Genomic DNA, 13,519 nt, shown 5'->3' with positions numbered 1-13,519 from the left:
ATTACCATTTATGGACATACCATGTTTTGTTTTGTCTTGTCAGTAGTTGATATTTGAATTATTAGGAATTTTGTTTTTTTGGTTATTATGAATAATGTTGCTATGAACATTCACGTACAAGTTTTTGTGTGAACATATGTTTTCATTTTAGGTGTATACCTAAGAGTAAAATTGCTGAGTCATGGTAACTCTAGGGTTAACTTTTTGAGGAAATGCCAAACATTTTTCCAAAGTGACCACACTGTTGTAACATACATCTAGGAGTAAGATTGCTGGGTCATGTGGTAACCTGATAGTTAACATTTTGAAGGACTACCAAACAAAGTGGCTGTATCATTTTTCAATCCTGCCAACAATGTATGAAGCTTGCAGTTTTTCCACTTCCTTCCAGTACTTGTCTGTCTGTTTTATCTTAGCCATCCTAGTGGTTTATAAAGTGGTATCTCTTTTTGTGTTTGATTTGCATTTTTCTAATGACTAATGATGTTGAACATCTTTCCATGTGCTTATTGTCTATCTAGTCTTTGGAGAAATGTCTGTTCAAATGCTTCGTCCATTTAAAAATTGGTTTACTTGCTTTTTCATTGTTGAGTTGGTAGAGTTCCTTATATATTCTGGATACTGTCTCCTTTGAGATACATGATTTATAAATATTTTCCCCAGTACTGTGGGTTGTCTTTTAATTTTCTTTATGATGTCCTTTGAGGCACAAAGTTTTTAATTTTGATGAAATCAGACTTATCTTTACATTTGGTTGCTTATGCTTTTATCATATCTAAGAAAAAATTGCCTAATCCAAGGTCATGAAGATACTCCTATGTTTTCTTACGAGTGTTACAGTTTTAACTCTTAAATTGAGGTCAGTGATCCATTTTGAGTTAATTTTTGTGTATGAAGTAAGGTAGCTTAACTGAAAGTGGGGCCCAGCTGCTTGCTGACTGCTCGCTGCTCAAAAGCCAATAAAGAGGCGATCTTCAATAAGTGGTGCTGGGAAAACTGGACAGCTACGTGTATAAGAAGGAAATTAGAACACTCCCTAACACCATACACAAAAGTAAACTCAAAATGGATTAAAGACCTAAATGTAAGGCCAGACACTATAAAACTCTTAGAGGAAAACATAGGAAGAACACCCTATGACATAAATCACAGCAAGATCCTTTTTGACCCACCTCCTAGAAAAATGGAAATAGAAACAAAAATAAACAAATGGGACCTAATGAGACTTAAAAGCTTTTGCACAGCAAAGGAAACCATAAACAAGACGAAAAGACAACCCTCAGAATGGGAGAAAATATTTGCAAATGAAGCAGCTGACAAAGGATTAATCTCCAAAATATGCAAGCAGCTCATGCAGCTGAATATCAAAAAAACAAACAACCCAATCCAAAAATGGGCAGAAGACCTAAAGAGATGTTTCTCCAAAGAAGATACACAGATTGCCAACAGACAAATGAAAGGGTGCTCAACATCTCTAATCATTAGAGAAATGCAAATCAAAGCTACAGTGAGGTATCACCTCACACCAGTCAGAATGGCTGTCATCAAAAAATCTACAAACAATAAATGCTGGAGAGGGTGTGAAGAAAAGGGAGCCCTCTTGCACTGTTGGTGGGAATGTAAATTGATACAGCCACTATGGAGAACAGTATGGAGGTTCCTTAAAAAACTACAAATAGAACTACCATACGACCCAGCAATCCCACTACTGGGCATATACCCTGAGAAAACCATAATTCAAGAAGAGTCATGTACCCCAATGTTCATTGCAGCACTATTTACAATAGCCAGGACATGGAAGCAACCTAAGTGTCCATCAACAGATGAATGGATAAAGAAGATGTGGCACATATACACAATGGAATATTACTCAGCCATAAAAAGAAAGGAAATTGAGTTATTTGTAGTGAGGTGGATGGACCTAGAGTCTGTCATAGAGAGTGAAGTAAGTCAGAAAGAGAAAAACAAATACTGTATGCAAACACATATATATGGACTCTAAAAACAAAAAACAAAAGGTTCTGAAGAACCTAGGGGCAGGACAGGAATAAAGTTGCAGACATAGAGAATGGACTTGAGGACACGGGGAGGGGGAAGGGTAAGCTGGGACGAAGTGAGAGAGTGGCATGGACATATACACACTACCAAATGTAAAACAGATAGCTAGTGGGAAGCAGCCGCATAGCACAGGGAGATCAGCTCAGTGCTTTGTGTCCGCCTAGAGGGGTGGGATAGGGAGGGTGGGAGGGGGACGCAAGAGGGAGGGGATATGGGGATGTATGTATATGTATAGCTGATTCACTTTGTTATACAGCAGAAATTAACACACCATTGTGAAGCAATTGTACTCCAATAAAGATGTTAAAAAAAAAAAAGACAGTAAAAAAATTTAAAAATAAAAGAGGCAAGGTCAGTGGAAAGGAAACTGCTTTATTTTGGATGCTGGCAACTGGGGGGTGGGGGTGGGTTGTAGGACGGACGTCTGTCCAAAGGCTGACTCCCCCCCACTGACAGTCAGTGGGCAAGAGCTGTTATAGACAGAGGGAGGGGCTACATGCAGAAACAGCACAGTCGGCTCTGACAGTCATCTTGAAATTGGTCATTGGTGGTCTGACCAGCGTCATCTTGATTTAAGTACAGTTAATCTTCAGTTCTAGGATCGGTTTGTTTCCATTTCTTTGAGGCCAGTTCTCGGAATTGTGGCAGCTCATGTCATGGCTGCAGCCTGGTCATCATGTAGTTAACTTCTTCCACCTGCTGGGGGTTTCAGTATCTTTAAGACAGCTCACAGGATATGGCTCAGAATATTATCTACAGCCCTTGAGGAGGAACTAAAGATCCTTGACTGTGCTTAATGACTGAACTATTATTATTTGGTTTCCTTTGACTGTTTTCCTTTGTTTCTGCATTTTCTCACTTCTCTGATTAAACTTATACTTTGGCTAAAGTTTTTCCACAGATAAAAGGCAGCCTGAAGACATGGGGGGCAAGGACCATAGGGTCCTGCTCCGCTTCAGTAGGAGTCTGACTTCATTGTTTTTCATGGGGATATCCAAAGTTATTCTTTCGCTATTGAACTGCCTTAGCACTTTTGTTGAAAATCAATTGACCATAAATGTAAGAGTTTATTTCCGAACTCTAAATTCTATTCCATTTACCTGTATTTCTATCGTCTTGTAGTACCACACTGTTTTGATTAGTCTAACTGTTGTTAAGTCTTGAAATTGTTTCACAGCTTCTTAAACAGTCTTTGAGCCATTCTTTTTCCGTCTCCATTTACCTCCACTTCTAGAGGTATTTGAGCCTTTAGGGGATTCGACAGTGTTAACTGAGTTGCTTCTCAGTCTTCTTCACTGATAGCTTAGGGTTCAGCTTTCTCATGTCTGCAAAGTCTTTGATCATTTGTTCATCTCCTTTTAAGCTTTCAATTTTTTGTTGCTGTTGTTTCTCCAATTTATGCTACTCTTCTGTGCCTTAAAAAGGAAAGGAAATCTTTTACTGTTGCTTTAGTAGGATTTCTGGAGGGAGCAAAAATAGTGAAATCTACACTCAATTAGAAAGAGTCCTTTAAAATCTCATACAAATGATCTAGACCTATTGCCCACACTTCAGCACCCACACCCTTTAACTCCTGTAATCTGGGTTTTATTTCCTCTCTCTTGTTAAAACTGCACTCTTTAAGGTCACCAGTGACAGTTTCATCACCAAATCTAGTGGTCTTTCTGTAGTTCTCATTCTTTTTCTCTTCTCTGTTCTAGTTGAAACCGTTGACCACAAGTTTTATCTTATCTCCTTTCTATGTTTCACCTCCTTTAATCATCTTTTTACTTTGACGACTTCTCTTTTTCATTCTGCCTTTAATTGTGAGCATCTTTCGTGGTTTAGTTCCTGGGTTCTCTATATATTTATTATTTTAAAAACTTTAGATTGTGGTAAAATGCACATAACATAAAATTTACCTTCTTAACCAATTTTAAGTGCATGGTTCAGTGGTGTTAAGTACATTCACGCTGTTGTGCAACCAACCTCCAGAACTTTTTATCTTGTAAAACAAACTCTGTACCCCATTTTCCACTCCCCCCAGCCCCTGGCAAGCTCCGTTTTGCTTGTGAGTTCAACTACTCTAGATACTTCGTATAAAAGGAATCATACAGTATTTGTCTTTTTGTGACTGACTTATTTCACTTAGCATAATGTCCTCAAGGTTCATCCATGTTACAACATTTGTCAGAATGTCCTTCCCTTTTATGGCTGAATAACATTCCATTGTATGTATATACCATGTTTTGTTTATCCCTTCATTCACTGATAGACACTTGTGCTGCTTCAGCCTTTTAGCTCTTGTGAATAGCAATGCTATTAACATGGGTGCAGAAATATCTCTTTGAGTCCCTGCTTTCAATTCTTTCAGAAGTGGGATTGCTAAATTGTATGGTAATTCTGCTTTTACTTTTTTTTTTAAATAGATTTATTTTATTTATTTATTGGCTGCATTGGGTCTTTGTTGCTGTGTGCAGGCTTTCTCTAGTTGTGGTGAACGGGGGCTACTCTTCATTGCCGTGCGAGGGCTTCTCATTGCGGTGGCTTCTCGTTGCAGAGCACAGGCTCTAGGCACACAGGCTTCAGTAGTTGTGGCTGGCAGGGCTCTAGAGTGCAGGCTCAGTAGTTGTAGCACACGGGCATAGTTGCTCTGCGACATGTGGGATCTTCCCGGACCACGGCTTGAACCCGTGTCCCCTGCATTGGCAGGTGGATTCTTAACCACTGTGCCACCAGGGAAGCCCCATGCTTTTACTTTTTTGAGGAGGCACTTTACTGTTTTCCACAGTGGCTATACCATTTTATGTGTCCCTCAATAGTGCAAAAGGGTTCCAATCTCGCTAGAGAGGGTTTTTCTCTCTATGTATTCTTTTATTTGGAGAGTTCATGTCCAACATCAGCTAACATCACTGAATTACTCTCAAATTTCTGTTCCCAGCTCTAATCTGTTTCCCAAATTCCAGTCTCACATTTATAATTGCATGCTATTTAAAGTCACTTGATAGTACTGCAGTCAACTCAAATTCACTGTCCCTAAAACTCCTGTTTTTTTCCCAAAACATTCCTTCTTCAGAAATAGTGGAAATACTACTATTTACAACATGAAAGCTTGATAATTTAGTCTTTTTCTTATATTGGAATTCACCTATTTCCGAAGTAATAGGTCCTCGCCCCGCCCCCTCAGGCTCCTCCTCCTCCTCCCCCTCCGCCTCCCGCTCCCCCCCCCACCTCCTCTGCCTTTGCCCTGTGCTCCCGGGTGGCAAAATGGTGGCACAGCCACAGGACCGAGAGGGTAGTGTGTTGCTGGCCAGGCTGGGGCCCCTGGCGGAGGCCGAGCCGCTGGGCTGCTTCCAGTGTCCCGTGTGGCTAGAAGCCAGTTCAGGTGCCCCGCGGACACGTCCTTTGCTCTGCATGCCTGCAGGAATGTCTGAAACCAAAGAAGTGTGGAGTGTGTCTCAGCACTCTAGCACCTGGCTTCGGAGCCCTGGAGCTCCAGCGACAGATTGACAGCACAAGCACAGAGACTTCTTGCCATGACTGCCCTAAAAACTTCTACCCATCCAAGATCTGGGCGCACGTGGCTACATGTTCCAAATACCAGAATTACATCATGGAAGGTGTGAAGACCGCCACCAAGGATGCATCCCTTCAGCCAAGGAATGTCCCAAACCGTTATACTTCTCCTTGTCCTTACTGCCCCGAGAAGAATTTTGATCAAAAAGGACTTGTGGAACACTGCAAGTTTTCCCATAGCACAGACACCAAATCTGTGGTTTGTCCAATATGTACCTCAATGCCCTGGGGAGACCCTTTTGTTCCACTATCTTCGGCCATTTTTTTCAGGCAACTTCATAATTCCGTTTCCCTAAAACTTTTTATCTTTTTGAGCAAAGAACTGTTCCAGGTGCCATTTAGTCTTCCAGGGAATTGAAATTTTTTCCATTAAGGTAATTTTGTAAAGACCGAAATAAATGGAAATCTGAAGGTGCAATGTCTGGTGAATACGGCGGATGAATCAGAACTTCCCAGCCAAGCTGTAACAGTTTTTGCCTGGTCATCAAGGAAACATGCGGTCTTGCGTTATCCTGACAGAAGATTACGTGTTTTCTGTTGACTAATTCTGGATGCTTTTCGTCGAGTACTGCTTTCAGTTGGTCTAACTGGGAGCAGTACTTGTTGAAATTGTTTGGTTCTCTGGAAGGAGCTCATAATACAGGACTCCCTTCCAATCCCACCATATACACAACATCACCTTCTTTGGATGAAGACCGGCCTTTGGTGTGTTTGGTGGTGGTTCATTTCGCTTGCCCCACGATCTCTTCCATTCCATATTATTGTACAGCACCCACTTTTCATTGCCCATCACAATTTGTTTTAAAAACAATGTTTACATTTATTCGTTTTGGTTTTTTAAAATTTATTTATTTTATTTATTTTTGGCTGCATTGGGTCTTTTTGCTGTGCACAGGCTTTCTCTAGTTGCAGTGAGCGGGGGCTACTCTTTGCTGTGGTGCATGGGCTTCTCATTGCAGTGGCTTCTCTTGTTGCGGAGCACGGGCTCTAGGCACGTGGGCTTCAGTAATTGTGGCATGCAGGCTCAGTAGTTGTGGCTCGTGGGCTCTAGAGCGCAAGCTCAGTAGCTGTGGCGCATGGGCTTAGTGCTCCGCGGCATGTGGGCTCTTCCCGGACCAGGGCTTGAACCTGTGTCCCCTGCATTGGCAGGTGGATTCTTAACCACTGCACCACCAGGGAAGCCCTCATTACATTTAAGTAGAGAATCACATGCGGAAATACCGTCAAGGAGGGTTTTTTTTGCTTAACTTATGTGGAACCCAAACATCAAGGCGATTAAAATACCCAAACTGGTAAATGATTTTCAGTGCTTGATTTGGATATTTTGAGTATTTTGCAGGCTATCTCCTGCATGGTATAATGTTGATTGTTCTCAGTTAATGTCTCAATTTGATCACTATCAACTTCAGCTGGTCTACCTGACCGTGGAGCATCGTCCAGTGAGAAATCTCCAGCACAAAACTTCACAAAGCACTTTTGACACATTCAGTCAGTCACAGCACCTTCTCCATACAATGCACAAATCTTTTTTTGCATTTTGGTTGTGTTTTTACCTTTCTTGAAATAATAAAGCATAATATGCCGAATATGTTGCTTTTTTTCTTCCATCTTTAATATTAAAATGGTTACACAAAAATTCACCAATTTTGATGTCTTTTTTAAAATACATGCTGATATGACAGCTGTCACATACAATCTAACAAAATTGTTTTGAATGAAGTTAAAGACAACTAAGTGCTACTACAGCCACCTTATAGAAAAAAACCGAATGAAACTTTTGGCCAACTCAATACCTTAGGGGAGTTAAAAGAGGCTTCTAGGAGGTGTTGCCCGAGCTGAATATTTAAAAATAAGTTTGTATTTGTTAACTGGAATGGAATGGGAGATAGTAAGGAGGTGATTCCAGGTAGAGAGAATTAATATAAGACAATATATAGAGAACTGTTGTTGCTCAACAATGATGGAGTGTGGGTTTGGGGCAAGGGTGCCAGTGAAAGATAAGACTGAAGAGGAAAGTGGGATCCCAATCCTGATAAACCTTGAATGGCATTCAGTGGGCTTTTCAGTTTAGCACCTTATCCTGTAGGGGAAAGAGATCAATTGGAAGGGCTTTGTGCAGAGCAATAGCATAACCATACTGGTATTTTAGAAAAGTAGCAGCTCAGAGGAGGACTTTAAGACTGAAGGCATAAACCACTTAGGAGTTGAAATATAGCCAGGAGATTTTGACCTGGATTAAGGCAATAGCATTAAACATGCAAGGAGAAGAAAAAGAGATGTTAAGATGTAAAATCCATAGGACAACATGTCTACTTGGATGGGGGAGCAGCTAAAAAGGTGCCAGAATAACTCCCAAGTTTCTGACTTGGGGGACTGGGTAAATTATTGTGTCATTCAATGAAGCAGACCACACATAAATAATGGCAATTTAAGGAAAAAAACTCTTCGAAGTTAGATCTTATACATATTGCATGTGAATGGCCAAGTGAAGCTGTCCAATAAGCATTTGAATATATGGGTTTAAAACGTGATATGAGACCTAAGCTGGTTATAGAGATTTAGGTATTGTCAAATAACTGAATCTATGTGATATAGCTTCACTCACAATATATTGTTTGAGAAGAGAGTCAAGAATAAAACCCTGGGAAACACCAAATTTAAGAAGCAATTTAAAAGGAAAAGAAAAAACAAAAAAAAGAAAAAAAAATTTCAGAGAGGTAGAAAAAGGAACACCAAGGGAAGATAAGTTTTTGGAAGACAAATATTAAACTTGAAAGACAGATTGAAGGACTGATTATTTGGAAATTTGAATGCCAGGATAAAAAATTTATATTTAAAAAGGAAGCATTTATTATTTTTGTATTGGGACTATAGCCTAATGAAAATGATGCCTTAGTAGGATGTAGTCTAGGCAGGAAAGTCTGTTAGAGGGAAGAAAATTGATAAAGGCTTCAACTAGAGTGGTGGCAGTTATGACTAGAAAAAGGAATGTCAAAATAAGAACAAGGAGTTGGTGACTCACTGAATATTACTTCTTTTTTTGGATAAATTATGAAATGTATTTATAAAATTTTTCCTTTTAAAAGCCAGAATATAACAAATATCACTTTCTGGAAACTCACCTTATTAGAAATATCAATAACATTGAGCACTCTGTCCTCTGTGCTTCTAATGTCTTCTGTAGAGAATTCAATGTATTTTATTTCACTTATTTATTTGCACGTATATTTCTTTCAGCTAGTCTGTGATTTGCTTGAGGGTAGGTACTGTATCTCATTTATCTTTGCATCCCTGGGACGTAGTTTCACTGGCTAACAGAGTGAGTGCTTAGCAAATCTTTACAGCTTCCCAAAATTACACAGCTTCCCAAGTCCTGTTCTAGCTGAAGTAATCCATGTATGCATTTCAAATTGTTGGACTTGTTCTAGTTTCAAGTCATCAAAGGAATGACTATATGGGCATTTCATTTCCTTTTCCTTCCCACTTAGGAAGATCCTAGGGTTAGTGTCTCAACTATATCTATATGTGGCTAAATCACAGCCGCACATTTCCTTTACAATACAGTTGCCTGAACATCATTGCATAGTGGCATCACATGATTGGAAAGCAGTGCATTTTATGAACGCCATCACACACACAGTCATAACACATCAGATCAGAAAAAGCTGATTAACATAAAGTAAAATGGCTTAGGGATTCTGCAGTGCTGATCTTTCTTGAATTATTTTCCTTGGAAAACTTTGAATTCATAGTTACCTAAAGGCTGAGGTTAACTTGCCAGTAGCAGGTTTGAGAGATGAGAGCTAATGTCAGGGGATAGATGTTTTCTTTTACAAATAACACCGTTAGATATTGTTCTCCACCACCCACGCCCAAACCGCTACTCGACCTATGAAACAAATAGCACCACAAACACAGATAACCCCAGGCTTCAGGTCTGTAATCTGACTGTGGCCATCGGCAGCCAGAAATGAGTTTCTTTCTAATCAGCCTTCCATCAGTCCCCAGTCACTCATATAAAGGAGCCTGGGAAGGGGAAGATTCACATTGCTTTTTCTTCAGCACCAGGGTTCTGGGCAACGCCCTGAGAGGTCCACTGCTCGCACGCCTCTTCTCTCAATCTGCACCAGCGCTGCCACTGCCCCTCTAGTCCCCCCTGCTGCAGAGAGAGAAAATTACATCGGAATCCATGCAGCCGGCAATGATGATGTTTTCTAGTAAATACTGGGCAAGAAGAGGGCTTTCTCTGGATTCAGCAGTGCCCGAAGAGCATCTGCTGCTTGGCAGCTCAACAGTGAGTACTGAGTAGCTGGCACTCTCTAGAGGAGTGTTTTCTAGGGTAGCGATAGTTATCCTTGCCATTTGGACACCTGCTGTAAACACCTCAATTCTTTCCTCTATCATCTGTCTAACCTGCCTCCACTCTTCCTTCTCTCTCCATAAAGTAAAGCGGGTGTCCTGATGGCTACGTGCTAAACTTCCTTTCCTCAAAGTTTATAAGTTGAAAGTAAAGAAGTTCCCGAACATTATGAATGAGAGGTTGTATAAACCAGTGTCTTATATCAAAACCAAAAAAAAGGGTGCAGAATTTTGAAAGGCCATTTATTATGAGTTGGAACAGGGCGAAGAAATTAAATAGATTTCTATGGTTCCTGCAAGATTATTGTGTCTTCTGTACCCCCTTCCATCTACAAAACCTGGTCTTTAAACACAAAGTAATATTTTCTGTTTTTGTCTGTAGGTGCTGGTTATTGGAATAAGAGAAAGATCAGATTCCTCTCAAAAGTTTTCCTGTGTTCCTTATTACTCCATTATTTTTCGGTTTAACTGATGGAGTAATGAAAGCAATACACCACTTATTTCAATGTTTAAGGCAGTTTCTGTGTTTAAATAATAACAGAATAAAAAAGTAATATTTTGCAGGCTTTTAGATCCTGATATGGGGTAATAGTCATAGGATTTAATAAAAAAGATAGTGAAAGAAAAATGAATTCAGATTTCTAGTTACTAAAAATATTAAATGATATTTCATTACTGTCTACCAGAGTTTATCAACCAATTGCAATTTAGTCTGTATCATAGAAGAATCTGTTTTAGTATTGTAGCTCCAAATATGTGCCAGAGGGTTGTATTGTACTGGTATATTATTACACCTAAAAATGTTGAAAAGTAATCAGGGCAAGTTTTGGAGAGCTGTTTAAATCAATTTGCAAAAATGAGTCTAAAAACATACATAGGTTTTCTAACATTTAAATATCATGTATATTTGAATGCGATATTACAATGAGGAATTCTGAAGCCATAATGAACTGCTAGAAGGAAAACAAGGAAAACTCAGAGTTATGGTTAATGTATAATAATCCTTTCATATAAAAAATGCTACTTAAATATATAAGATCTGTGGCAGATGTTGAGAGTACTACAACATTTGAGCTTTTAATGACTAAATATACTGTCAAATGCGAATGCCTATATAAACTTCTTCTCTCCCTCAAGTCATAAATTATAAAATATTTATTTCTATGACATATAAATCTAGTGAGTGAGGCAATAGTAACTGCGTGAAAATAAAGCCAGTAGAGAAATCAGAGGAAGAAAATAGCAAAGCACTATTCACTGGGTTCCATATCAAATGTACATTTTTCAGTTTCATGAGGAAGTAATAGATTGGAATGACTGCATTATATTACTCTCTGCCAGGGAGAAAGTTCTGTTTGCCCAGTTCTTCATTTGCATATGAAGAACACGAAAAAGTACACTCTAATTTGATTTGTCTGTTAAGTAAAAGTTTCCAGCTTTTTAATTGTGTATTTCTGGCAATGTGATCTGAGTTTCTGGAATCTGCCATTTTTGTCTTTAGCCAATAGGACTAACAGTCATTACTTAGTCATGTATTATAGTATTTGACTGGCCAATGAAGTGGTAATCTTTTCCAGTTTCTCAGATTCTCCTCTTGGCTCCTGAGGATGAGCTAGTTTTTCTTTCTTTCTTTTCTTTTCTTTTTTCTTGTGGCTGAATTTTAATAACCACTTTTCAGAGATCATCTGCTGACACAGATGGCCTTAATTGAATACACTCTTTGTGGCGAACTTCTGCAGATAGATTCACATTGACGATGTGGATCTAATTACAGAATGTAAGGTGATCAATTTTAGTGCCTGTCCTGACATATTTCAGAACAAAACGAATATTTTGTTTTTAAGATTTAATCAAAACAAAAATTATTGTGAAAAATATATGTTTAGTCTTAATTTTGTTACGTTTAGTAATTAATATAGCTTCTATATGATTCAGCTAGGCTAACAGATCAAATTTCATGCTGTAAAATAAACCTAGAAAGAAAGACAGGAATTAATCATACATGATACTTTATACTTTATGATGATCAGATTTTTGTTGCTATTAAAGTGAAGTAAGTACGATTCCCCTTTCATTTCAACCATTGGTGATATCTTTGAGCACTGGAAAATAGTGTCCCTGAGTAAATTAGACTTGTACTTACGACTGAAAGTTATGAGTGACTTGGCAACTTCTCCTCGAGCTTGTGTGATTGCTGGGGCTTCCAGCATATGAATGGAATGTCTGAAAAAGAATCTAGTTATAGAGAACTCTGGAATCCTAACTAATACTTTTATGTGTGTGTTTCTACCTTCTTGAAGCTAACTAAAACTAACGCTGGCAAAAATGATGATAAAAAAGGCAACAAGGGAAGTAGCAAAAGTGACACTGCTACCGAGAGCGGCAAGATGGCAGTTGTCTTCTCCTTGAAAAATGAAGTTGGTGGATTGGTCAAAGCACTGAAACTCTTTCAGGTGAATGTAAAATATCATTATCTAACTTTAAAAGCGTCTGTGTGCCGGGTTACAAACTTGTCATCTGTTACGAAATATTACTGAATCCATTTCTGGATAATGTGTTGAAAGTTTCAAAGAAACCAAGCTTCATGAGGCTTTACAAGACGAGTTGGTCTGTCAGACAATGAAATAAGCAGATTCGTGGAAACCGTGTTTTATTAATTCAGCGTCAGCCTATTAGTAATTCTGCAGACTGTTGCCAGGTGAGGAAGTCAGTAATTAAAAAGTGTGAGCCTCACACCTGGAAATGCAAACACAAAAGCGGTCAAAGAGGTTATCTTTAAACATCAAGAGCCTGCAGCCTGATTTGATTTGTTCATATTTGAATCGTGCACATGTCCTAGAGCACATTTATTGCATAAAATGAGATATAATTAGTATAGGTACTCGGTATTCCCCAAAGCCTCATTGTTTCAAGAACTTAATGTGTCTTTTGTAAAGATGAGTCATTCTCCTTATATATGAGCTAGGGCTAGCTCTCCTTTTATCTTGTAGAAACGTAGTAGCCTTTTCCTAAGCCCAGGTGGGTGGTTTGTAACCTCAAGAAAGAGCCCCGTTAAGGGAGAGGTTATAAAAGGCCAGGAAAACTGTTGCCTTTTTGCCAGGGCGCACCTGATGGATCCCCTACCCTTCAGCAAGCACCTCCTTTGCCAGTGCATTTTGTTTGGGGGCACGGGCTGTGATTAGAGCTGTAGGATAGGGAGCTTAGCTCTTTATGGTGCCTTGGGCTCCTGGTGCAGTGAAAAGAGGGTTGGAATTGCAGTCAGAGGATTCAGACCTGTGTTCTCCTGGCTTGGCTAATCACTAGCTGCTTCCTAGGTTCAATTGCTTCATTTGTAAAATAGCAATAATAATTCCCACCTAACAGGGTTGTTGTGATGAAATAATATGAGTGGAAGTGCTTTGTAAAGCGTACAGATATGAGGCATTATTGTGATGCCTCTTTGAGGACCATAGAGGGGGAATTAGCAGCCTGTTTTTGCAGATATTTCCTTGTTCTCTTTTGACCTTGAAGAAAGGATCAGGCACCATAAAGAGTGGTAATGGAAATC

At 39.3% G+C, this 13,519-nt stretch overlaps 1 protein-coding gene and 1 pseudogene across 1 annotated transcript in view; both read left to right on the top strand.

Annotated features, from left to right (window-relative positions):
- Positions 1-5,304: 5,304 nt before the first annotated feature.
- On the top strand, positions 5,305-7,805 carry LOC103007353 (E3 ubiquitin-protein ligase RNF114-like; annotated as a pseudogene).
- A 1,997-nt stretch (positions 7,806-9,802) lies between these two features.
- The window catches only part of TPH2 (tryptophan hydroxylase 2), an 88,681-nt gene continuing 84,964 nt past the window's right edge, over positions 9,803-13,519 (top strand). Inside the window, exons 1-2 of the mRNA XM_007195006.2 lie at positions 9,803-9,907; positions 12,273-12,425. Of these exons, the coding sequence (XP_007195068.2) occupies positions 9,803-9,907; positions 12,273-12,425 (258 nt within the window). The remainder of the gene's footprint in view (positions 9,908-12,272; positions 12,426-13,519) is intronic.

This window comes from Balaenoptera acutorostrata, chromosome 11 (genome assembly GCF_949987535.1).
Source record: "Balaenoptera acutorostrata chromosome 11, mBalAcu1.1, whole genome shotgun sequence".
Taxonomy (NCBI): Eukaryota; Metazoa; Chordata; class Mammalia; order Artiodactyla; family Balaenopteridae; genus Balaenoptera; species Balaenoptera acutorostrata.
This window is presented reverse-complemented; position numbering and strand designations above follow the sequence as displayed.